General features: G+C 33.3%; 1 protein-coding gene, 1 long non-coding RNA gene and 1 pseudogene across 2 annotated transcripts; 2 read left to right on the top strand and 1 right to left on the bottom strand.

Annotated features, from left to right (window-relative positions):
* Positions 1-169: 169 nt before the first annotated feature.
* On the top strand, positions 170-4,450 carry LOC112743207 (TMV resistance protein N). The gene is made up of 4 exons (XM_072214992.1): positions 170-876; positions 1,305-2,421; positions 2,521-2,802; positions 2,905-4,450. The coding sequence occupies exons 1-4, from the start codon at positions 374-376 to the stop codon at positions 4,186-4,188; spliced, it is 3,186 nt and encodes a 1,061-aa protein (XP_072071093.1). The 5' UTR covers positions 170-373; the 3' UTR covers positions 4,189-4,450.
* A 5,172-nt stretch (positions 4,451-9,622) lies between these two features.
* Positions 9,623-14,906, top strand: LOC112744170 (TMV resistance protein N-like; annotated as a pseudogene).
* LOC112744171 (uncharacterized) lies at positions 13,536-17,472 on the bottom strand. The gene is made up of 3 exons (XR_003172688.3): positions 15,861-17,472; positions 15,116-15,465; positions 13,536-14,810 (listed from the first exon to the last, which is right to left on the bottom strand). It is a non-coding gene; the product is annotated as an uncharacterized lncRNA (long non-coding RNA).
* Between the last annotated feature and the right edge of the window lie 9,363 nt (positions 17,473-26,835).

Below are 26,835 nucleotides of genomic sequence, written 5' to 3' on the forward strand. Positions count from 1 at the left end.
GTGCAAAAAAATAAAAAATAAAAAAGGTGAAGTACAGAAGAGGTAAAATATGACCATACTTACAATATTTTGTTCTTTCTAATGTGTATATCACAAAATCTCTTGGTGGACAGAAACAAGTCAATAAAGTAAGGTCTTTGTGCCAAGGTCGAAGGTTCCTCCCATATTTGTTTCCTGTAGTGTAGGCCATAGTACATTCATTAACCAATCAGATTCCACAAACTTCCTATATTCACAGTTTCACACACACATGTCATGATCTTATTTCTTGATCCTTAGTCTACAAGCACCCAAGAAACCATACTGCAGATTTCACTTATAGACATCATAACCCAAGCTACTTTGGCTTAGATACACAATTGAACTGAAGCATATGGAATCTGCTATGGCCAGAGCCTCTTCTAGTCCATTCCCACCACCCCAATCACGGACATATCATGTGTTCTTGAGTTTTAGGGGACAAGACACCCGCAAAGGAGTCACTGATCATCTCTATGCTTCACTGCAAAGGAACGGAATTACAGCTTTTAGAGATGACATGAACCTTGAGAGAGGTGAAGTTATTTCACATGAACTTCTCAGAGCAATTGAAGAGTCTATGTTTGCGGTCGTCGTTCTGTCTCCAAACTATGCTTCCTCTGCTTGGTGCTTGGATGAGCTCCAAAAGATTGTGGAGTGCAAGAACAACCTGGGGCTACAGATTGTGCCAGTGTTCTATGGTGTGGACCCTTGTGATGTGAGGCACCAAAAAGGAACCTTTGAGGATGCTTTCAGGAAACAAGAAGAGAGATTCGGAGGAGACAGTGAGAAGGTCAAGAGATGGAGAGAAGCCTTAATACAAGTTGCCAGTTACTCTGGATGGGACTCCAAAAATCAGTGAGTTCACTGTCCATCAGCTTCAATTGTTTTATACTGATTATGTGCCTTACATAAATATAAAGTAATTGTCAGCAAGTTAAGGTGATTTAAGATTCCAACATTTTAAGTAGTTGTCAGCAAGTGTAGACTGATAACTGAGAGGGCCAAATGACCAATCTTATTATACCTTTGATATACAAAACATAAAATAAAACATACTTGGAGCAAGGTTAAGCAATTCCTCTTGTCAAATTATGCTCTCCACATGCTATAGTAGTTGAACAAAACGTTCAAGTCATTCATATTCAGCCAATAATTTGAGAACTTTATTTATACTCTTCCTTCTATCCTAATAATTCTAATTTGTTTTTTCAAATAAGAAAAAATGTTACCTTATTTTGTATGTGTTTCATTTTAGACCCAATAAAAAGTTCTTTCTTATATAGGCATGAGGCAACACTTGTGGAAAGCATTGCTCAACATGTGCATACAAGGCTAATTCCAAAATTGCCATCTTGCATAGAGAACCTTTTTGGTATGGCTTCAAGGGTGGAGGATGTAACTACACTCATGTGTATTGGGTTGAGTGATGTTCGATTTACAGGCATATGGGGCATGGGTGGTGTTGGTAAGACAACTATTGCTAGAGCAATCTATGAAGCCATTGAAGATCAATTTCAAATTAGTTGTTTTCTTGCTAACATTAGAGATACATGTGAGACAAATGGGATACTTCAACTACAAAAAATTCTTGGTGAACATATTCATGTGAGTAGATGTACTTTCAGTAATTTGTATGATGGAATGAGGATCATAAGAAATTCTTTATGCAACAAGAAGGTTCTTATTGTTCTTGACGATGTGAATGATGTAAGCCAATTGGAGAATTTGGCTGGGAATCAAGACTGGTTTGGCCCCGGAAGCAGGGTAATGATAACAACTAGAGATATGCATCTACTAAAGACACATGAAGTGTGTGACACTTATGAGGTTGAATGTTTAGATAAAACGGAAGCTCTTCGTTTCTTTTGTTCAAAAGCCTTCAAACGTGATGTTCCTGAAGAAGGGTATTTGGAAATGTCCCATGAAGTGGTCAAATATACTGGCGGTCTTCCATTGGCACTTAAGGTTTTAGGTTCTTATCTTTATGGAAGAAATATCAGTGCTTGGCGTAGTGCTGTCAAAAAATTAAGAAGTGTTTCGGATGCCAAAATTCTTGAAACACTAAGAATAAGTTATGATGGTTTGGATTCCATGCAAAAGGAAATATTTTTAGATATAGCCTGCTTTTTTAAGGGAAAGCCTAAAGACAAAGTATTAGATTTATTTGAAAAGCGTGGTTATAATCCACAAATTGACATTGATGTTTTGATTGAGAGGTCTTTGGTTACAGTAAAGCAGGACATTGATGTGTTTAAGAAAAAGTTTGATGTGTTGGAAATGCATGATTTGCTTCAAGAAATGGGGAGAAACTTTGTCATTCAAGAATCTCCAAATTATCCTAGTAAACGTAGTCGATTGTGGTCTCCAGAGGACCTTGATCTCATGCTTACACAAAACAAGGTATGTGCCAACTCTTTCACAATTATAAGATGTTCTAGCACTTTATTTATATTTCAACTTACTCCATAAGACTTTCTCATATTTTAATTTTCTATACAGGGAACTGAAACAATTCAAAGCATAGTTCTACCTCCAATAGGAAATGGGACATACTATGTGGAAAGTTGGAGAGACAAAGCTTTTCCAAATATGAGTCAGCTAAAATTTCTCAACTTTGATTTTGTGAGAGCTCATATTCATATCAATATTCCAAGTACCTTAAAAGTTCTTCACTGGGAACTTTGTCCACTGGAGACCTTGCCCCTTGTGGATCAAAGATATGAACTTGTTGAAATTAAAATAAGTTGGAGTAACATTGTACAACTTTGGCATGGATTTAAGGTAAGACTCTTTTTTCTTTACAAATTCTCAGGAGCTCTTTCAAATTCTGTTACATTAGCCTTTAAAAACTTGGCAAGTTTAACATATTTCTAATGTGATCAGTTTCTAGAGAAGTTGAAGCACTTGGATCTAAGCTGTTCAGGCTTGGAGCAAACACCAGATCTTTCAGGGGTTCCTGTTCTTGAAACACTTGATCTTTCATGTTGTCACTGCCTAACTCTTATTCACCCCTCTCTCATATGCCACAAAAGCCTTCTTGTGTTGAATTTGTGGGAGTGCACAAGTCTTGAAACTTTTCCAGGTAAATTAGAGATGAGTTCGCTCAAGGAACTGAATCTTTGTGACTGTAAGAGTTTCATGAGTCCTCCTGAATTTGGAGAGTGCATGACAAAGTTATCAAGACTTTCTTTTCAGGACATGGCTATATCTGAACTACCCATATCACTTGGATGTTTAGTTGGCCTATCTGAATTGGACTTAAGAGGTTGCAAAAAGCTTACTTGCCTTCCTGACAGTATTCATGAATTAGAGTCCCTCAGAATTCTGCGTGCTTCTTCGTGCTCAAGTCTTTGTGATTTGCCACATTCTGTGTCGGTTATACCTTTTTTAAGCATCCTTGACTTACGAGATTGTTGTCTAACTGAGGAGTCGTTCCCTTGTGATTTCGGACAGTTTCCATCGCTGACGGATTTGGATTTATCAGGCAACCATTTTGTTAATTTGCCAATAAGTATCCATGAACTTCCCAAGCTTAAATGTCTTAGCCTAAATGGTTGCAAAAGGCTTCAAAGTTTGCCCGAGCTTCCTTCAAGTATAAGAGAACTAAAGGCATGGTGTTGTGATTCACTGGACACACGCAGTTTCAATAATTTATCAAAGGCATGTTCTGTTTTTGCATCAACTAGCCAAGGCCCTGGTGAGGTCTTGCAAATGGTGATTCCAGGGACGAATATTCCTTCATGGTTTGTTCATCGACAAGAAAGTAACTGCTTACTAGTCCCCTTCCCACATCATTGCCATCCAAGTGAAAGGCTAGGAATTGCTTTATGTTTCCTAGTGCGGCCTTCCGAACGTTGGTTTTCCCTCTCACTCCGTTTGGCCGTTGGCAATGGTGATAGAGTCATAACCAACAGCATTCCTATTTGGTATCATCAAGGTTATCACCTGTGTATGTTTTGTATGACCAATGATTGTTTAATTGATCAAGAAACTCGGAAAGCCATTCATTTTGAGCTGTCATTTGAAGATATCAATGTTGAATATCCGCCAGAGATATTGAGCTCTGCTGCATGTTGGGTGCATACTGATGAAATTGAGCATTTGAACAAAGGCGAAACTGAGAGGCCCAACAAGAAAAGACAAAAGATGCTAGAAGAGAAACATTGAGGAAATGGGTTTATAACTGAAAAAAAAGATATTGGAAGCTGATATGGTTGGATATTGGAAGTAGAATCAACATTTCCAATGATGAACATGGAGGAGATGCATAGATGCAGTCTCAGAAATGCATATAAAATTTTGACACTCATTTGAACAGCAAGTTATCTTGTTAAGTTGTACATTAGTTGAATTTTCATGTTTCAACTTTGTACTAAAGTAAGATTTGTTTGTCTTCAGAAGTGAGTAATCAATTCTACTCTTTTGGATATTTTCTATCTTCAGTGGTATGGTTTGTTATTGAGCTTGAAACTATTTAATTGAAATCAACTCAAATAAATAAATTATAAAAGTAATAACCATTTTGTCACGATTATCTTACTGAAATTTTTTATTCTATGGAAACTGCGCATACGTCATATACCAAAGAAAGTTAGTACTGTCCACCTTTTCTAGCTAAGTTCAACAATTCAGTTTCTAGTAGCAAGGCACACTGAAAATAAAATTTATGTTTTACACAGTTTGACCGAAAAAAAACAGGAGTAAATCTGTGTATTTGGTAATTTGGTAGCTTTACAGTCTCTTGCTTCAATTTTCATATATGCCATTTTAAAAGGGATCTACTTTTAACTAATTTATTTATTTTGTAACGTAAATTATAATCATAGCAGTATAGTTACAGAAGGCAAGAGTGTATCAGTTCCAACATTGCTACTAATGATATGTCAAAGAATATAACTAAGTTAATAACAAAAGTAGAGAAGTTACATACGAGCTTTAGTTGCTGAGCCGCCGGTATACATGGAGGACTTGGCCAATACTTTGTTAGCTTTGTTTGTGAGACACCGATGCCTGAACCTCTCATCGGCCCAGTGAACGTACATAGCCTTCTTGATTTTTGGGCGAAGCCAGGAAGTGAGGTGGTTGCGCCTCACGTACATCCTCCAGCATCTATTGCAACTACCTACCCATTCGATGGTCGTATATCTTCCTGATGAGGGCATTGTGCTCCTTGTCCTATATAAAGTTTAGCTACACAAAAAAACCTTTAAAATTAGTTAATCAAAATATATCATACATAGCTAAGAAGGTTTGACTATATTAAGCTTTTACCGTCCACTTCTAAAACCACCACTCTCTGGTCTCAAAGGAGATCTTTTTGTGGTTCAGCCATGGATGGTCGTATATCAGGTTGATGATATTAGTCATCTCGAGTACATGCGTTGATGTTTGGTGCAAACCTATCAACAATTCACAAACAAACCAATATGGCAATATAAATTAAAACTTCAGAAGCAAATAACCATAATATATAGAGAGTTTTTTACAAATTTTGGCAAAGTTTCATCTATAACTGGAATGCGCCACAAACTCTGTCCATCAACAATTAACTTATACAGCACCAATTGTCAACAATCATTGAACAACAATCAATAATCAAGAAGCAACATCCATAAATCCACTAAATTCACTAAACTAGAATCAATAATCAAGAATCAATAATCAGTATATATCAAACACTTTCATCAATTCAAACCTACAACCCTAAATCCACTAAAACTATAATCAATAATCAAGAATCACTAATCACGACTTATCAAACACTTTCAGCATATAAAAGACTTAAAGTAGTACTTACGTCGTCCGCCATCAGGTCAAATCGTCATCTGTATGATGTGAGGTGGTGAGGGGCATCAGTTGACTGGCTTCCATGAAAGGATTCCAGCGCCGCAGTGTCCGTTGCTGGAGGCAGCGTCGCCGAGACAGTGAGCTACTAAGCAGATGGAGGCGGCTGCGTCGCCGTAGGACGCAGGGACGTAGTTGGGATTAAAGACCATGATGAATGGCTGGTCCAATGCACCCGCAACATGTGACATCACCGGGTAGTCAGACTAGAGGGAGAGGATCTAGAATACACAGGGATACCAACAGAAACTCTCCCTCTACCACGACTACTAGGCTGATCTGCAATACCTCTACCTGTCGTCATGTCTGCAAAGAGCATACCAATTAAAAATGTGCTAAACATATTCACAACATCATTCAAAATGCTTAATCAAAATAAACTACGTTAAACTTAGTTAAAGAAATATATTATCCGTTGAGATCAAATAAAACAAAAGAGGTAAGTGCATATTCCAACTTCACAAATATTTAGCAATATATATTACTACATGTATAATTTTTTTCATATGAAAATAAAAAGTCATTCATAAGTAATTTAAAATAATCTCATATTTAAATTTTTTTTTAATTTACTAGCATTTTTACTCTTAAAACATTGAAAATTAATGTGATTTACTATCGGAGTCTTTAATCAAAACCAAACAAAGAGAACAAATCAACAATAATCAACATAAATCAACAATAGTCAAAAAATCAGAACAACAAATTAACTTTATAAATTATAATAACTAATTCAGAACAAATCAACAATAATAAAACATATTTTAATTAGAATCGGAACATGTTCTAATTAAAATTGAAACTAAACAAGTTCAGTACTCTAAGTTCAGAATTTTAAAAAATCTTAAATTCAAAACAAGTCTAGTACCCTAAGTTTAAAACTAAATAAGGAATAGAAATAAGAACATGCTTTAATTAAAATTCAAACTAAATAAATTCAGTACACTAAATTCAGAATTTTAGAAAATCTTAAGTTCAAAACATGCTCAGTATACCCTAGGTTCAAAACTAAATAAGGAACACAAATCAGAATATGTTCTAATTAAATTAAAACTAAATAAGTTCAGTACACTAAATTCAGAATTTTAGAAAATCCTAAGTTTCAAATAAGTTCAGTATTCTACGTTTAGAACTAAATAATCAACAATAATCAGAAGTCTCAAAACAGCAAATAAACCTTATAAATTATATCAACAAATCAAATTTCAGATAACCCTAAGTTCAGAAGCATTACCTAAAAAAGAGCACTAAAGATGAGAAGAAGAAGCGACATAGACGACAGCGGTGTAGGCGGCAGCAGCAGCGACGTAGATGGCAGCAGAAGTATCGACGACGGCAGCAGCGGTAGCAACTCGTTTAGAATTCGGTAGCTACAACAGCAAAAACGACGAGAAGTGGCTCTTGGAGAGGAGGGGGTTGTCGGGGAAATGAGAGGGGTAGAGAGAGAGGGAGGCGAGAGAGTTATAGAGAGAGAGAAATTCGAATGAGGGGAAGACGGTTTGCATTTCAAAATTTATGACACAGTTACCATCGGTTTTACCGTCGAAAAAATGCAACGGCCACGTATTGCGAATCGCCAAAATGAAGCGTTTCATTAATTGGGTTTACCATTGGATTTTTCCACCGATAAATCTGACCCTAAAGGACACGCTAATTTTTTTTTTTTGTTTTACCTTCAATTATTACCGGCGACTTTATCATCAGAATCATAAATCCGTTGAAAATAATTTGACCTGACGAATTTGATGCCCAACTCATTGATAAATTCGCCGGTAAATTCGCGGCTACTCTGCGACGTTAGATTCAACAGTAAATCTGATAGTACTCGACATTTTTTTTGTAGTATGACAGAAACTGTAATTAACGGTAGTAAACGCTAGACTTTGTGTACCTTGATCGAATATAATTACATTTTTAAGACCATGTAAAATAAAATGGTACATGTCTATTTATATCTACAAAACTAGTAGAACATGTTTGTTTTAGATTCACACAAAGAAATCATCTAAGTGTGATTTTATGTCTATTGTGCTGGTGATTTTATGTCTATTGTGGTGATGATTTTTTGGGTTAGATAATCTTTTGTTTATTTTTGTATAAAAGAATATTAAAAATTTGAATATTTAATATCTATCACTAATCATCTATGTGTTGGAATATATTTCAATCACTATTATTATAATAAATTTATTTGAATATATTTTATTTACTATTACTATAATTGATTTATTTTAGGCAAGCTAATAAGTGTACAATATTATTTGTATAATTGTTTCGTGTGATTATAACTGCTTTGTTTATCACTAGGTTACAAAACTTATCCTATTGTTCTTTTTTCTTTTTCAGATAAGAACCTTGATCGATCAATTATTTCACTCTAGTATCACTTGAATTGGTGGACCTTTATTGTTTAAGAATATGATGTTTTATGTGTAAATATTTTCTTTAGATTTGTTAAAGTGTTCCATATACATCACAGGCAGTGTATAACTATCTTGATAAATCTTTAGATTTGTTAAAGTATTCCATATACATCACAGATAGGATCCAACCACAGTGACTTGAGATTGTTTATTTTGTAAATATTTTTATATATAATCTTACTTACTTGAAAATTATATAAAACGTTTGTTAATTCTTATAATTTCACCAAATTTTTAATTAGGTTATTATATTTTTTTTCTTTTTCAATTGGGTCAAATCCTTACACTACTTTTAATTTTATAATTACATTATTTTTTTATTAAAAATGTTAAAATTAACATAATATTTTTACCAAAATACATGTGGTCAAAGATTTAATTAAGTTTTTAATTACAAATACCTTCAATTTGCGAAAAAAATATTCAGTTAACTCTAATATTTTTTACACTAAAAAGAACTTAATTACAAAATTAAAGCCGTATAAAGACTCAATTGAAAGAAAAAAAAGTATAGAGATCTAATTAAAAGTTTGATAAAACTATAGGAACTAACAGAATAATTAAATCTATATGAAATTATTAGACTATGTTTGTAGTAAATCTTAAACTAAATTTGTGCTAAATTTGAGTTAAATCTGATATCTAAGTATGTGGTGTTAGTATTGTAGAAAATTTTATTTAATGATTTTTTTGTAAAATTTATTTTTGAGGCTTGTTGGGAATAACTTTTTAAGTGCCAGTAATAACTTATTTTGGACGGTGACAAATAATTTGTAAAAAAATGAAACTAAAAGTTAAAAATAATTATCTAATATAAGAAAATGCTACTAAAATGCTATTAGAAAAATTATGTCTAGAAAAAATTAATTATAACCTATATAATTGTAAACTACCCAAAAATAATTTTTTCCGAATTTTTTTTTACATAAATTTTTTTTTTTTGTCCAATTTGTTATTTTTAAAGATACAACTCATTAGACTGATCATAAATAATTCTAATAACTTGAAAATTGAGATCTATAACAAAAAAAAAATTACACCAATTATTTTTATAATCCATATACTTAGACGAACTTGATCTGAACGGATCGTGCTGACCAAACCCTAAATAGTTTACCCATACGAACGATTTTGCAATAACAAAGTCCAGTCAATGAATTATAATAATTCCCTTTCTCCTTTGTCGCATACGGAAGCTGTCCAAGCAAGTTTCCAGCCAACTTCCTTAATCCACAAACACGCGCGATCACTCTCATTTAGCCTTTGTTAATTGAAGTAATTAGTCATAATTAATTAATTAATTATATTCCAAATTGTGTGACTATAATTTCACCCCATTATCAGAAGCTGCGGACATCAAACCTCAATACACATGACTATATTGTTGTTCAAATGGCATTGGTGGTAGGTGAAGCCTCTTCTTCCTTAACTCCTTCACCAAGATCATACACCTATCACGTGTTCTTGAGTTTTAGAGGAGAAGACACTCGCACTAGATTCACTAGTCATCTCTATGCTGCTCTTAACAGGAATGGAATCACAACGTATATTGATGACAACAATCTTCGCAAAGGCGATGTTATTTCCGATGAACTCCTGAAAGCAATTGAAGAGTCTATGTTTGCCGTTATAGTTCTCTCACCCAACTATGCTTCTTCCAGTTGGTGTTTGGATGAGCTCTGCAAAATCCTTGACTGCAGCAAGAAGCTGGGTCAACACATCGTGACGGTCTTCTATGATGTAGAGCCTTCTGATGTGAGGCATCAGAAAGGAGCCTTTGGAGAAGCTTTCACCAAACACGAACAGAGACAAGATGGTGAGAAGGTTAAAAAATGGCGAGATGCGTTAACACAAGTTGCTGCTTATTCTGGTTGGCACTCCAAAAATCGGTAAGCTAACTAATACTTGACTTTTTATTCTGTGCATGTTCAAAGTTTTGTGGAATTTTTTTTATTCGTTTTTTTAAATATTTTTATTTTCAATGTTTTATGTTTTAAGAAATGTAATTATTGGTTTGTTGAGAACTGTGTCTTGTTTTTAAATAGAAAAAACATTGAAAATATGTTGTTTAATGTTTTAGCCATTTTCACAATTTGTTTTCAATTTCAAAATTAAAAATAATATAATTATATTTTTAACTGAATTATAAAAAAAGTTGTGAATATATTTAGTTTGCTAATTTAGTTAATCCGCTACAGATAATATAAATAATTATATATGTTTGTTTGATTGTGCAAGATTTATCCAAGGAAATAATAAGTTAAGAAAAAATGTCAGTAAGAAAATTTATTATTTATATCCAGTAATATTGTTATTTTGAAAAGCTATTTTATTATGCTTCAACATTACTTTGTCTCACGTGATTATTTTGTTGGTATTTTTTTATTATTTTATATATGTTTATAACATCCAAAATAATAAGATAATAATAATACACAAAATATTTTTGGTACATTATTTAAAATTTATGTTTATAATTTTTTAATATAAATAATTTTTTAATAGATCTAAAATAATAAGATAACACATACAAAATATTTTTGATACATCTTCAAAATTTGTTTAAATTTGTGCTTATATTTTTTTAATATAAATAATTTTTTAACATATCTAAAATTATAAAATTGTTAAATAATTTTTTAACACATTCAAAATTTATCCAAAAATAATTGTATTTATTACTCTTGTCAAATAATTATATACCACACTTAGAACCGAAAAAAAATATGATTTTGATAGTATTATTTTAATTTTAATCTAGTTAGAATTTTATTTTAGTTTGTTATTTTTATTTTATTAGGTTTAAATTTAAATTTGAATATTCTAAACTTAAGGGGATATAATTTTGAAGTTTAAAATTTAAATGTATGACTGAGAATATTTGAGATATAATATATAAAAATAATTATTATAATTATTTTGTTAAATTTTATAGATAATAACTAATTAAAGGATAAATTTTGATAGGATATCTAGTGGCACCAACATCTAGGTGAGTGTACTTTTCCTATAAAATAGGAGACTAGATTTTAAAATAAGATAATTAGAGAGATTTTAATTATAAAAGTTAAATTAAATTGTGCTTACCTAAAAAATGGGAGGTGACTTAATAAAAAATTAATTTAATTATATTATTAGATTCAAAAGCTCAGAGATAGTTGAAACTAAATGGCTTAGTTGTTTTACTCTTTTTCAGCTCTTTTTTTTTTTATCTAAACATATAGCCAACAATCTTATTTTAATTGACAGTCTACTTTTCTTCTTGAGTATCTTTTTCACTTAATGTTTAAGTAAACATAAAAATACTAATTATATGTTAGCCTAAACACTGTTTCCTGTGTTTTTTGTTTTTTATTTGGAAGGTTTGATAGAATATCTTGATTTAAGGATTTGAGACATAATATAAAAGTTTAATAATATGGCATCTAATTGAGGGTATTAAGAAATATCAAGATATAAATAATTAAAAATATTTAACAATATAATATACATAGAATCATGATATTAACTATTTTCAAGTAATAATTCAATTTAAATTCTGCTTTCGTTATAACTGATTTTCTTGAGACTAAAACTCATGGGGGAATTTTAGACAATAAGGTGAGAGTGAGACTCAGTTTGGCAATATGAGCGAAGGATAACACTATTGTAACTGGACTGGACTGGTGTGATTCACAAGTTTCTAAAGAAAAAGTTGTTTCTTTATTCTCGTTCTTTGTCTAACTAGATTTATAAAGAAATATCTTTCCTGAATAGGAATGAGGCAGAACTTGTGGAAAGCATTTCTAAACATATACATGAAATACTGATTCCAAAGTTGCCATCTTCAATGAAGAATCTTATAGGGATTGATTCAAGAGTGGAACAAGTGATTTGTCAAATAGGCCTTGGATTGAATGATGTTCGCTATATAGGCATATGGGGAATGGGCGGCATAGGTAAGACAACCATTGCTAGAGCAGTCTTTGAAACTATTCGAAGTAGATATGAAGTTGCTTGCTTTCTTGCTGAGTAAGGGAGCGATGTGAGAAAAAAGATATTCCTGACATACAAAAACAACTTCTTGATCAAATGGGTATTAGTTCAACTGCTCTTTATAGCGAGTATGATGGGAGAGCAATACTTCAAAACTCGTTACGTCTCAAAAAAGTTCTTCTTGTTCTTGACGATGTAAATCATGAAAAGCAATTAGAGAATTTAGCTGGAGAGCAAGATTGGTTTGGTTCTGGCAGCAGAATAATAATTACAACCAGAGACCAACATTTGCTACAGGAACAAGGGGTGCATGAAACTTATGAGGTTGAAGGATTAGTGGAAATTGAAGCCTTTAATCTCTTTTGTTCAAAAGCTTTTAAACTGCCAGAACCTACAGAAGGATTTTTGGATTTGACCAAAGAAGTTGTCAATTATAGTGGCGGTCTTCCATTGGCACTTAAAGTGTTGGGGTCCTATCTTTATTGCAGATCCATTGAAGTTTGGCATAGTGCTATTGGAAAAATAAAGAATTCTTCCCATTCCGATATTATTGATGTATTGAAAATAAGCTATGATGGTTTAGATTCTATGGAAAAGAACATTTTTCTAGATATTTCATGTTTCTTCAAAGGAAGATCAAGAGATTATGCAACAAAGATATTAAAATTATGTGGTCATCATGCGGAAATTGGTATTGATATTTTGATTAATAGATCATTGGTCACAATAGAGCAGGATAAGTACGGGGAGGATACTCTGAAAATGCATGATCTGATTGAAGAAATGGGCAAACTTATTGTAAATCAAGAATCTCCAGATGATGCTAGTAAGCGAAGCAGGTTGTGGTGTGAAGACGATATCGATCTTGTACTTAGACAAAACAAGGTAGGTGCCGACTCTTTTTCACAATTATAAAATGTATAGAATTAATATACTACCTAAGTAACTAAGGACACAATTTATTTAGTTGTTTTCAATCAGCATAGACTTCTCAACGGTTTCTTTGATGTAGGAAACTAAAGCAACACGTAGCATTGTTCTATACGACAAGCGGGATGAACTGTATTGGAATGATTTAGCTTTCTCAAACATATGTCAGCTAAAGCTCCTCATTTTAGACGGCGTGAAATCTCCCATTCTCTGCAATATTCCCTGTACATTAAGAGTTTTGCACTGGAACGGTTGTCCAATGGAAACTCTACCCTTTACAGATGAACACTATGAACTTGTTGAAATTGATCTGTACCTCAGCAAAATTGTACACGTGTGGCATGGAAAAAAGGTAAACCTTTTCATCAAGAAGCACTATCAAGTTTTATTACATTAACAGTTACAGCAAAGATAGTAATGCTCTGATATTTCTTTTGTTCAGTTTCTAGAAAAGTTGAAGTACTTAAATCTGTCAAACAGCCACAACCTGAAGCAAACGCCTGATCTTTCCGGGGCTCCCAATCTTGAAACACTTGATCTTTCATGCTGTTCAGAGCTGAATGACATTCACCAATCTCTCATACACCACAAAAACCTTCTTGAATTGAATTTAATCAAGTGTGGAAGTCTTCAAACACTTGGAGATAAATTGGAGATGAGTTCACTCAAGGAACTAGATCTATACGAGTGCAATAGTTTGAGAAAACTGCCAAAATTTGGGGAATGCATGAAACGGTTATCCATTCTTACTTTGAGTTGTACAGGCATAACAGAGCTACCCACAACGGTTGGGAATTTGGTTGGCCTATCTGAGTTGGACTTACAAGGATGCAAAAGGCTTACTTGCCTTCCAGACACCATATCTGGATTAAAGTCCCTCACGGCTTTGGATGTTTCTGACTGCCCAAATCTTCTCCTTCAATCTTTGGATTCTCTTTCTACTCTAACCTCATTGCTTTTATCGTGGAACAAATGTGTGGAGGTTCCAATAAGCATCCATGAATTTCCCATGCTTAGGCATCTGGACCTAAATGATTGCCGTAATCTGGAGAGCTTCCATCAAGTCTGAGAGAATTGCAGGCATCGCGTTGTAAATCACTGGATGCATCCGATGTCAATGATGTTATATCAAAGGCGTGCTGTGCCTTCGCCGCATCAGCTAGCCAAGATGGTGATGACGTCATGCAAATGTTGGTTGCAGGGGAGGAAATACCATCATGGTTTGTCCATAGGGAAGAAGGTAACGGAATAACAGCCACATTTCCACATACTGAAACCATTGCACTTGCTATCTGTTTCCGATTGAGATCAACATCAAGGCGCATCAGAGGAGAGCCTTCGGTTATCTGCAATGGCGAAGAATTCATCACCGAGACTTTACTTGCAATGCCGCTGATTGGATATTCTCCGCATTTTTTCCTTCTATGCTTGAGAAGTGACTATTTTGTTGACCAATCTTGCCAAGATTATCTCTTCCAAATGTTATTTCCTAACGATTATTATGGAGATATCACAGTAGAGAGTTCAGGAGCCCGCTGGGTATGTACGCAAGACATTCAAGATTTGATGAAAGCTGGAACTGAAACAGCAACATGAACATCATCTCACCTTCTCCTCCTGTTATTTATTTTGTAAAAGGTTAGCACCTAAGATAAAATGCACTCATGATAAACGTAATTTCTTCCCTAAAATAAAATTATATAATTTTCCATTTGAGGAGGTGGCCAAGCTTATCTAATAAAAGAAAGAATGTCGCATATTTTTGTGGTTCATGGATCTTTTGTTGAGATTACAGATTCTCTTTACTTGCTCTATCAAGATATGCATACTTTTATAAATTATAACAAAACATGTATCTGTCCACTGATTCAAGCGAACATCTTCCTTTGGAAATTCAGATGGATTGTCTCAAATATAAGTACCATGCATCATATTTCTTTGGATTTGATTGTGGCAACAAGCAAACATGAATTTCTTCACAAATCGCTGCTGGTCCCCTGAATCTGCAATAGTTTTTGCATACAGAACATAGAACTTTATGTCGGGTTGTGCCCCCGACTTGCACCAACATCAGGTGGGGATTAGAGGCGGAGCTAAATAAAATATTAGAGTGAGCTAAAAATATTTATACAATAAACTAAGATTAAAATAAAATTTAAGGGAGGGTTAAACTGAAATTTACATATAATTACATGTAAAAAATTAAAATTAGGGGGCGATGCCCCCTTTCCTACCACCCGGCGCCGCCCCTGGTGAGGATACTCCGATTTCCCTTCAACAAAAAAAAAAGAGGATGAATTTGAGTATATAATGTCTTTTTTATTTGTTTTGCGAAAAACTTTTTGTACTTCTTTGACTTACTTTGCTGATAATGCTGCTTTTTCGTTCTAGAATTGTTAGTTTAATTTTGTTAGATGTTAGTTAGTCGCATTTTCAATTTTGAAAAAGGTTAGAGTAAACTACTAAAATAGTACGCGAAAGTTTGTAGCACTGATAAAATGAACCTCAAAAATGCTAACGACAAATAAACCTTTGAAAAATTTAAAAACACAATAAAAAAATGTGTATAAAGTTATTACGCTTTTTTCAATTCAAAGTTATAATATAAATACAGATTGAGGAGGTGTATAAAACTATGAATCATTATCTAGGGATTAAAAATCATACTTGGCTGCCATGAAGAAAAACTCCTGGAAAGCGTTGTTGAACACATACATAACAAGTGGTCAACTATACTCTTCCATTGGCAATTGAGGTATTAGGTTCCGACCTATGTGGAAGAAATGATGATTTCTGGCATGATTCTATTAATGAAATAAAAAGTGATCTGCATATCAAAATTTTCATGGCATTGAAAATAAGTTGTGGCTATTTAGTGCCAGTAGAGAAGAACATTTTTCTTGACATTGCCTTTCTTTTCAAAGGAGAGAACTGATACGCACATTAAAAATGTGAGTCTTGGGTCTGGAATCAATCAATTTATCTATCTATTTTCATTACATAAAAATTGATGCCCCTAAAATCTTTATACATTAAAATTAACCAATTAAATTTTAAATTAAAAAAATTAAAACCATAACTCCCACAATTAATTAGTTTATTATATATTATTCAATAAAAATATAAAGTATTAATTAAATACAATAAACATCTACATTAAAAATGTCATAATAATATTATCATAATAAATTTTAAATTACAAACTATTCAAATTCCATACCATTTGACATACTTATATAATAACTGCTATTACTTCATTTCACAATTCGTGATTCGCCCCCGAAAAATATTTATACCAATAAATAAAAAAAAGCCTATTTATTTTAAAATGATTCTATTAGATGATTAGGTACATAAATATTTTTAAAATAAATTTATAAAAAAATACTCTTATTACCTTTACTATTTATACTTTTTTTTTATTATTTTGTAATACTTTATGTATAATTATATTTTAAGATCTTTATAATTATACTTATTTTAAATATATTATTTAAATTAAAGAATCAATTTTAATCATTTTTTTAGTACTATTTTAAGTTTGTATCACTTGAAACATTGTATGACAGAATGAGTTAAAAAAAAATATTAACAGATACTTTTACACAACACGTACACACAATACATATTCTAAACATTTTTGAAAAACTGATGTCAAAGGAAAACCACAAAAAATATAAAAAAAAATTAAAATTTTTGTGCTACAACATAAAATATTATTAATATGTAATTTTATTTTATACTATTTAAATTATTCTTATTACAAATAGCTTATTCAATATATTATATATACACACAATAAATATTCTAAAAATTTTTACTTTTACTATTATAGATGTAGTTAAAAAACTGTATACATTATGCAAAGAAAAATAAGTAGATGACAAAGAAAAAATCCACAAAAAAAAAAATACAAAAAATGAAATTTTTGTGCTACAACATAAAAAATATTATAGAGTCAAATTATAAAAAAATTTAATCAAATTCTATCAAATTATAAATTACTAACTCAATAATTATTATAGATTCAAAATTAAATTAAAAATTTTAGATTAAAGTGCTACAATAACTTTTATGCTATTTTATAAAGAAGCAAAAAATTATTGGATACAACTACCTTAAATCTAATTACACTCTAAGATAGCAATGACACTCAAGTATCATCTCAATTGAAAAATTTATACAACTTCACACTTATATTTAAAATCAAAGTAAATGATTTTAACTATGCTCTCAATAATACACTATTACCAATACATTTGTCCCAACAAAAAAAAAAAAAAAACTGAAACTCAACTCCTATTACAATAAATAAAGCATGTTAACATTGTCCTAATTTTTTTTTAAAAAAATAAATGGAACAAAACCACTAATTGAATGAAATTAGAATCATAAAAACAAATACCAAATTTTTTTAACCCTCACAAACAGAACTCAAAAATTTTAAACAACCAAATAAACAGAACAAAATCACTAATTGAATGAAATGAATGAAATAAATTCATACAAAAAATCTTAACAAAAAATAAGTAGAACAAAAAAAACTATTGAATGATTTCAACGAAACAGATTCATATAACAAAACATAAAGGGATTAAAAAAATGAGCTAAATGAAATAAATTCATACCTAAGGCTGAAGTTCCATTGGAATTCTGAAAGTGTAGCGATGAAGGGGGAGAGGGGGAGACGGAGCATCACGGAAATGACGACAATGCTGACTCTCTGAGACCTATGCCATCGCTACCTGCTCAGGACGAAGCAGTGAAAACGACAATACTAAACGGCGACAAAATGACGTAGTGCACGATGATAGCAAAGAGAACAACAACACTCTGTTGCTGAGGACAAACGGCAAGAAGAGAGATATTGAGAATTAGTAATTACAATAATATGCAAAAACCCCGTTAAGTTTTAGCTGGCTATCATAGGGCCTTGGTCCAATAAAGATTTCCATTTTTTTTTAAGAGCAGTAGGTTAAAGATAACCTCCTTTGAAGTTCCCTGTGTGGATCCAGGCTTCTGCGCTGGCTTTGCTAGCTTGCTTGACTGGCTGTAAGACGCTCAATCAATCGGGCGCTATCCCATAGCTCCCTTCTTGCTTGATCTACACATTCACGCCCTTTAGAGTTAAGGAATGATGGTTAAAAGTTCTTGCTTTTGAGTTCCCACTCTTACTATTTAGATAATAATTCCTTATTGAATTGAAGCGGATAAAGCTCAAATTTGTCTCATTTGAATAGAAAGTCGCTTTTTTCTCCTCCGCCTTTGAACGCCGGTTTGGGGAAGTTAACCTTCAATTTAATAGAACGGTGAAAGAGTAAGCGCTAAGGCTTTGAATGCCTTAGCTAAATTAACCTGTACCTAAAAGGAAAGATCTCCGCATAGGGCGAGGGTCAAGCTCAACTACTGGGCCGGGGGAAGAGTCTGCAACAAAATCAATTGAATAGCTCGAAATACAGAAATGGAAGTCCGGTAAGCGTATTGATTCAAGCAAGGGAATTGATTTAGGTAGGGCTAGTTAAGGCGCCGCCTTCTTCATAGAAGTCGCCGGGTGGTATGAACTCCAGAGCCCTATTCTGGTTACAGAGTGCGAGTATCCGACAAGTAGGTTAGCAAACAGGTGAATCAATAGGCTTTGCTCCTGCCTTCGCTTCCAGTAGAGAAAGAGTACTGTCCTTCAATCGATTTTTACACAAGCTAGGATGTCTGGTAGGTAGTTCTTTCATGGCGAATCCCTGTATTGAACTCATACCCGTCGGTAGTCTTTCTTCCCGCTTAAAATAGACCCGATTCCAGTGTATCGTCGAAAAGGAACTTCGCTGCTGGTTTGGAACCCTTAGCAGACTCCGGTGATATTGAATCAGCCAGAAGGTTAACTCCTCACCTTTGAAATGGAGCTTGAGCTGCTAATAAATCCCTCTGTTCTTATTTCACAGAATCCAGGAACTTCCATAAATAAGGTAAGAAGTTTGTAGGAAGCTATCCGAAGATAGGACATTCTTTCATCTAAGGCAACCAAAGCCTTTAGCTACTCAACTACTTGAGCTCATTTGATACCAGACAAGCGCTCATTGGCTATCAGGGCCAGAACCACTCAGATCAGAAATGGGCTTCCTAACTCCTTTTATAGGAGTGCGTATGAGAGAATCATGTTCCAGAGAACTATGAGGAAGCATAACCCAGTAAGAAGAAGAGCTAGCTACAGAGAAGATCCCAACAACGGCTATTTGAACACCGCTTACAGTACCAGCGGTTGCTGATTCAATTGGCTTAGATTCAATAGCTGCCGAGTCGATAACCGGATTCTTCAATACGGATACAAAAGCTCACTCATTCCGGAATGGCCGAGTAGATTCATGAGAGGCAAGAGCAGGAACCACTGCTTGACTGGAAAGACGAAAGGCGGAAAAAGGAAAAAGGCTCCTTAACCCACTCACTCTGAAACCCAGAGAAAGAAAATGAGCCAAGCCCGTAGGGTGTAAATGGATAAGACCAATAGAGAATCAAAAGGCAAGATTGAGAAATAGAAGGCCAGGCTTGTCGCTTAGAGAAAGGGGGGGCTCACTCTGAAAGAGGACATCGACTACCAGGTCTCTAAGGAAAGAGGACCTTCTCCCCGCTTTCTATTCCTTCCCTTATTCTACTTCCTTGGTAGTGCTAACTAATCAAAAATCTCCTTAATCCTTTCCCTAGGTACTGCTCCACGGTACCTGATGTCAGTAAAAGAAGTGCTTCGGGTCTATCTGCTCCAGAGAAAAGAGATGTATGGTATGCCTCACCACTTTCAGATTAAAGCAATGATGAAATAAAACAAAACACACACAAACATGGAAATACCCTATCAGAAGGGTTCTCGGTAAGACCATACAGAAGTAGCCAAACTATAGTTCCATGGGTTGATCAGTCATTAGGGAAACCTTCCTCTGCCTTGAGGAATGGGACCGAAATTGCATCATAGAAGAAAGAGTAGTAGCCGAACCAACTGACATAGCTAGATCATCATCAAAAGAGGAGGCTTCTGTTCGCTCAACCATTGCAGAACCACCGGGGAAGGAAGGTTCCTAGGATGCGCACAGTTGCTATGTATGTGAATGCTGAGCCACATTCGACCTCCTCTGTCATTCCGGTTTCCTGGGATCAAGTTCATGCCTCCCTAAGCAATCCATTTAGGGAATTTGCACTAGCTAACTGGAATGTTGAGTCTCAAGGAAAGGCGCAACGGATCTGTACACTACAGACGACCAAGTGTGTGTTTGGATTACAGTTATAGAATTGATTTTGCAAACTTGATTTTGATGAAAAGTAAGTTTGTATTAACGTGATTTATGTTTGGCAATTTTTATATTAAAATGGATTATAATAAAATAAATGTTGTTTGGATTTTGCTACTCAAAATCACTTTTAGAGAAAAAATTACTAAAAGAGACATCAATTTAAATAATTTTTTTATATTATCCTATCATTTTACTTTAGATATTTGAATAGATCTTAGTAATTCATTTTATAATAAAAATATTTATCATATAAATAAACATTATTATTTTATAATAATAAAATAATATCTATCTTTTGAGGAAAAAAATACAATAAAAAATAAAATTATAAAAGAGAGTATGTACTATACATTCTATAATGTCAAACAAAAAGAAAATGTTCTATAATCTTTTTAGTATTTTATTACTCTTTAATTTATATCATTTTGGAATATACATTTTTATTATTTATGACTCTTTTGTTACTTATATTTAGTATATAATAAAAAATAAAATAAAATACAATAAAAAATACAATAAAAACAAAAAAAAGAAAAAAATTTCATATCAAACATAGTATATAATAATTACAACCAACAATATGTATCATATGAACAAAAAAATTACAATAAGAAGTAAATAAAATTGATATGAATAAAATAAAATAAAAAAATAAAAAATTTTATACACAACATAAATATAGTACAATAAAGGATAGAAAAAAAAGAATTTATATAAACAAAAAATAATAAAAATTAATAAAAATAAGAATTTATATCAACAATAGTTGTCATATGAATAAAAAAGTACAATAAAAATATAATAGAGCACTAAAAAATAACATCAAAATACTAAAAAAATAATATAAAAAATATTTATCGTATAAATAAAAAATACAATAAAAAATATAAAAATCAAAATATGAAAGAGAGTACTAAAAATAATAAAAAACAATTAAATTTTTTATCTTGGCAGTGATTGAAACAGATCTAAAAAATTTTGATAGAAAAAAAAATTCAAAACAAAGAACATACACAACAAATGAACGAAAAACTACTGTGAAAGTTATGGTTACTTACATCTTTTTTATAGAAGAGAATAGAGGGTAGGATTGGTAGAAACAGAATAAATTTTCCACTTAATTCCTCCAACGACAATCAACTTTCTCAACGTGAACGCAGAAGCAAGAAATTTTAGCTTCACGTAAACGTACGTTCAGAGCTGAAAGTGGGTTTAGAATTCTAACAAATTGCCAAACATAAAAGTGGGACGTTCAAAACACTCAAACGGACTTCTCTCTTCTCCAAAGTGAACCCCAAACACACCCAAGTCATTTGGAAGGCAACATGGATGTCCCAGACACCGGTCTTTTATCGTTGTGGTAGTTACCCATGGGTCATTTTGCTGGGACTGTTGGATAGTATCAGCTACGCACCCGCGAGGGCTTGTTAAAGAAGGCGGCAAGGGGTCCCTCATCCCCATGACACATGGCCTAATGAAAGAAAGAGGTTATTTGTTTGGCGCCTAAAAATTCTTTATGCTGGTGTAACCCTGTAACCTTTACCTACCTAGCCCTTGTTTTTGTTCTAGACTCGCTCGGATATGAATGTGCAACAGAGCGAGCAGGGAGAAAAAATCTGAAGTTTGATCCAGTGCAGAGTAACCTGTTTCCCTTCAGACAAAGGCGCCGGAAGAGATTGAGAATGGTAGCCATGAAAAAGAGAAGAGTAAAAGTGGGTTCTGTGAAATGGAAAAAAAAAAAAGTAGAGTATGCTAATCACTGAGTGAAGGTAAAAAATCTAGAGTTGCTCAAATGAATTTTAAAAATATTTGTGATAAAAATAAAAAATTAATAATTATTATTAAACCTCAATGAGTTATATTTATAAATTATTTGTTGTGCTCATCATAAAAATTCAAAACACTTTAGCTTACTAAAGACAAACCCTAATTAATAATACCTTTACCGTTCACTTTTTCTCCATAATTATATCCTTGTCCGTTTGAGTTACACTTTCAATACCCACTCTGATTACTTTATGAAATTCTTCAAAAATTATAATTCTTTTTTCTATATTACGAATTGAAGTATCTTGTTGTAGTAATTTCAGTACTAATTTCTGAAAAAGATCATTTTCTTTTCTAACTTGCGTCATTTAGAATTTCTGGATATATAATGTTATCCATGCATCTTCTGCTTACTTTCCTCTCAATTCACACGCACTAAACCATGATATTTATTTGCTATCTGTTACGATGGGTAACCGGAGATTAATGGGTTGGATCAATTTGGCTGGTCCAATCGTCTGAAAGAAGAAGCCTTCAAGTGAGTTTGTAATCCAAGGCCTCCGTCCGACTTGTGTGTGAGAAAATGGGGTGGTACCTACAAAGACACTCCGATGCCAAAGTCAACAAGGGAGTAAAACAGGTCTAGAGAATATTGGACTTCTTAGATACCTGAGTGTATTTATAGGGGTAAACCCATAACCACCGTTGGAGTAGTTCCGCCATTTAAGGTGGATAATCGTCCCTTTATCAAGTTGAGATACGGCTCCTGGAAGTAGGTAGAGAGATTTTAGGAGCAGTTACTGATCTGCTAGCTAATCTTCGTTCCGACTTCTTCAGAGCAAGTCGTGGTAAGAACCGACTTCGTAGGAAAAAGGTCGTGTAGAGTGAGGCTCAATCCTTTGGATTGGGTCTTTCGTTTAGACTTGGGCCTTAGCGATGGTCAGGTATGAACACTATCTAATCTTTGTTAACATAACAATTATTACTAAACACAACAATGCTAAAAAGTAAAAACAGCATTGCATAGTAAATAGTCATTTTCAAAAACTGTAAATACCCCTCTCTTTTTCTTCTTTCTTCCTCCTCTTTCTTCTTTGTCTTCCATAACTATCACCATTTCCCCTGCAAAATTCACCTCTCTCCTCTCCAACTAGGCAACTACCACCATTACTGCCGCCATCACCATTACCACTACCGCCTCCACTACTCTCGGACCGGTTCCAAAGCGCCAATTTCTTCCCGGCGCAAACCCAATCAGTTGTTTTGAACACCACATACTCAAATCCTTCATTCCCGGCTTGCTTACCCAGAGTGAAGTTCTGCGGCACCAGCAGAATCTGTCCTTCCCATATCACGTGGATGTTTAGTTGGCCTATCTGAATTGGACTTAAGAGGTTGCGAAAAGCTTGCTTGCCTTCCTGACAGTACTCATGAATTAGAGTCCCTCAGAATTCTGTGTGCTTCTTCGTGCTCAAGTCTTTGTGATTTGCCACATTCTGTGTCAGTTATACCTTTCTTAAGCATCCTTGACTTACGAGATTGTTGTCTAACTGAGGAGTCGTTCCCTTGCGATTCCGGACAGTTTCCATCGCTGACGGATTTGGATTTATCAGGCAACCATTTTGTTAATTTGCCAATAAGTATCCATGAACTTCCCAAGCTTAAATGTCTTAGCCTAAATGGTTGCAAAAGGCTTCAAAGTATGCCCGAGCTTCCTTCAAGTATAAGAGAACTGAAAGCATGGTGTTGTGATTCTCTGGACACACGCAGTTTCAATAATTTATCAAAGGCATGTTCTGTTTTTGCATCAACTAGCCAAGGCCCTGGTGAGGTCTTGCAAATGGTGATTCCAGGGACGAATATTCCATCATGGTTTGTTCATCTACAAGAAAGTAACTGCTTATTAGTCCCCTTCCTACATCATTGCCATGCAAGTGAAAGGCTAGGAATTGCTTTATGTTTCCTAGTGCGGCCTTCCAAACGCTGGTTTTCCCTCTCACTCCGTTTGGCCATTGGCAATGGTGATAGAGTCATAACCAGCAGCATTCCTATTTGGTATCATCAAGGTTATCACCTGTGTATGTTTTGTATGACCAATGATTGTTTAAGTGATCAAGAAACTCGGAAAGCCATTCATTTTTAGCTGTTATTTGAAGATATCAATGTTGAATATCCACCAAAAATATTGAGCTCTGCTGCATGTTGGGTGCATACTGATGAAATTGAGCATTTGAACAGAGGGGAAACTGAGAGGCCCAAGAAGAAAAGATAAAAGATGCTAGAACAAGCATTCATTGAGGAAATGGGTGTGTTGAGTTTAGGAAACAATAATTATATTTTTTGTGATGATAAATATATATTTGGTTGGGTTGAAAACTTAAAAAGTTTGTTTGATGTGAGTGTCGATTGTGCAATGTGCAGGCTCATATGATAGTTGAAATTGACAAAATGTACTAAACTATTTTGGACTAATTGAACACTGAATGGAGCCATAAGTTTGCTGTCTTTTTTGATCCAATAAAAACATACATGGAGACTCATTGATGATATACACAGTGGCGGAGCTTAAGTCAGACAAAAGAGGGCTATGGCCCCAAACTTTTTATAAAATAATTAGTAGTAATTTTTTAAAAAATAAAAAATAGTTCAACTGACTTAAATATTTTAATTTTATTATAATTTAAAGTATCCAAATTCAATTTCTATCTCATACTTTTGTTACATAATAATTTTTGGTGAGTGGGTCACAACATATCAAAATTTTAAAATAAAAAATAAAAAAATCATTACCCACGTGTGTATAACTTATTACCCCTGCTTATTTCAATTTTGATTTTCCTCTTTTTTTGGGCAACACGTCAATTCAACTTTGATTTATTAGATAATTTTTTGGATTTGATTTGATTTTAAAAAAAAAAGATAAAAATAAAAAAAATCATCTAATAATAAAATAAAATCAAATCAAAAAATTATCTAACCAAAAAAAATTATTTAACAAAAAAGATAAGAATAAAAAAAGATGATCTAACAAAATAAAAAATAAAAATTATTATTATAAAAATACTATAAAAACACATTGCTTGCTGCTTTGCCTTTCATTATGCAAAATACGTTGCTATTTTGCTTCTCATTATAAAAATTCATTGCTTAAAGAATAATTATATTTATAAATTTTATTTTGATATAAATATTATTATTAATTTTTTATGTTAAATTTATGGCCCTCCCAAAATTTTGTTTTAAGTTTTGTTACTGGCTACACTATATTCAAATCAGTTCCGATAGTGGTAATTTTGAGAAACAAAGTTGCTGATCTTTAACCAAAGAAAATAAGAGTTCCACAAACTATTGAAATTAGAGCCTCACCATCTCAGGCCCAAATTTTATTGTGCAACCCAAACAAAAAAGAGCAATAAGCCCGTTGTGTTGCTATTTGGACAAAATCAGCTTAGGCCTGGGTCAGATGGCAACTTTGTTTGCCTCACATAGAGCTGCACCGGGTTCAAATTCTCATGGAGGAATATAAAACCATGTTAATGGTGTGTACCCATGTAATGTGTGTAAGTGTGTTGTGTGAGTGTAATACATGGGTGTAATGCCTAAAATTAGGGGATGTTCAATTCACTTGACCAAAAAAAAAAAAAGGAAGAAGACTGCTGGTAAGTGGATCAAACCTATCTTCATACATAACCTAGTCCATTAGCATCATGAAAAAGAAAAGATAATGTGCTACTGCTGGTGCACAATTCGGGTAAAGCAATTAACCAAGAAAAATGGTGCTTTACTTTTTCATTAAGCACCAAAGCAGAAAAAAAGAAAGTAAATCTTCAACTTAAACTAAATCAAAAGAAAAAGGTTTCCATTAACATGCAAGTTAATTACTTATTGAATCCACCTTCCTTCTGCATAAGCATTTTGGGTAACAAAAGAAAAATGGAGTCTACTTTCTTCTGCCGTGAATCAATGGTTAATATTGAAACTTGCGGTCAAAGTACAAGATTAATAATTTTGATTCGTCAAACCCATTGAGGATCTATTACCAATGAAGTCGGCACCGTTCACCTCTGTTTCTCAATCCCTGATTTTCTGGTCTGATTGACGAAAGAAAGAAAAGACCTCATCAGGTTCAAGATTCAACGTGTTGATTTAGTTCAGCAAACCCTAGAGTTGGTAACAGTACTCCATACAAAAGAAAAAATTAACTTCAGTTTGTCCAAAGAGAGTGAACCAAAATCAAAGTTTCATTTAGAGCTTCTCTATTGTTCTTGCTCAACGTTTTGGATAGTGTTTCTTGTTGAGTTAAGAAATTAACTAAATTAATTAATGATGACAAACATTATTTTTAGGCAATTATCTAAATAATGTTAATTATTTATGATTAAATATTGCAGGCCAAAATTGATATACAAAGCAGCAGCCCAAAGTGAATGGAAAATATAAACAAGGCTGGTAGGCTACAAAAACAACAATAGCCCAAGGAAATCAAAGAAATGAAAATAGATAGGCCAAACGGGTTGCATGAATCAAAACCAATCTAAGCCCGTATCCATCACTCCAAGCTGATCCCTCTCATTTGCTTTTACCAAAAGCAACGTTCACTT

This window comes from Arachis hypogaea, chromosome 14, assembly GCF_003086295.3.
Source record: "Arachis hypogaea cultivar Tifrunner chromosome 14, arahy.Tifrunner.gnm2.J5K5, whole genome shotgun sequence".
In the NCBI taxonomy this organism is placed as follows: domain Eukaryota; kingdom Viridiplantae; phylum Streptophyta; class Magnoliopsida; order Fabales; family Fabaceae; genus Arachis; species Arachis hypogaea.

Excerpts from the sequence above, each read along its gene's own strand:
- LOC112743207 (XM_072214992.1), top strand. The coding sequence starts at position 374 with ATGGAATCTGCTATGGCCAGAGCCTCTTCTAGTCCATTCCCACCACCC. Across the intron at positions 877-1,304 it reads GGATGGGACTCCAAAAATCA|GCATGAGGCAACACTTGTGG; the intron begins GTGAGTTCACTG and ends TTTCTTATATAG. Across the intron at positions 2,422-2,520 it reads TCATGCTTACACAAAACAAG|GGAACTGAAACAATTCAAAG; the intron begins GTATGTGCCAAC and ends TTTTCTATACAG.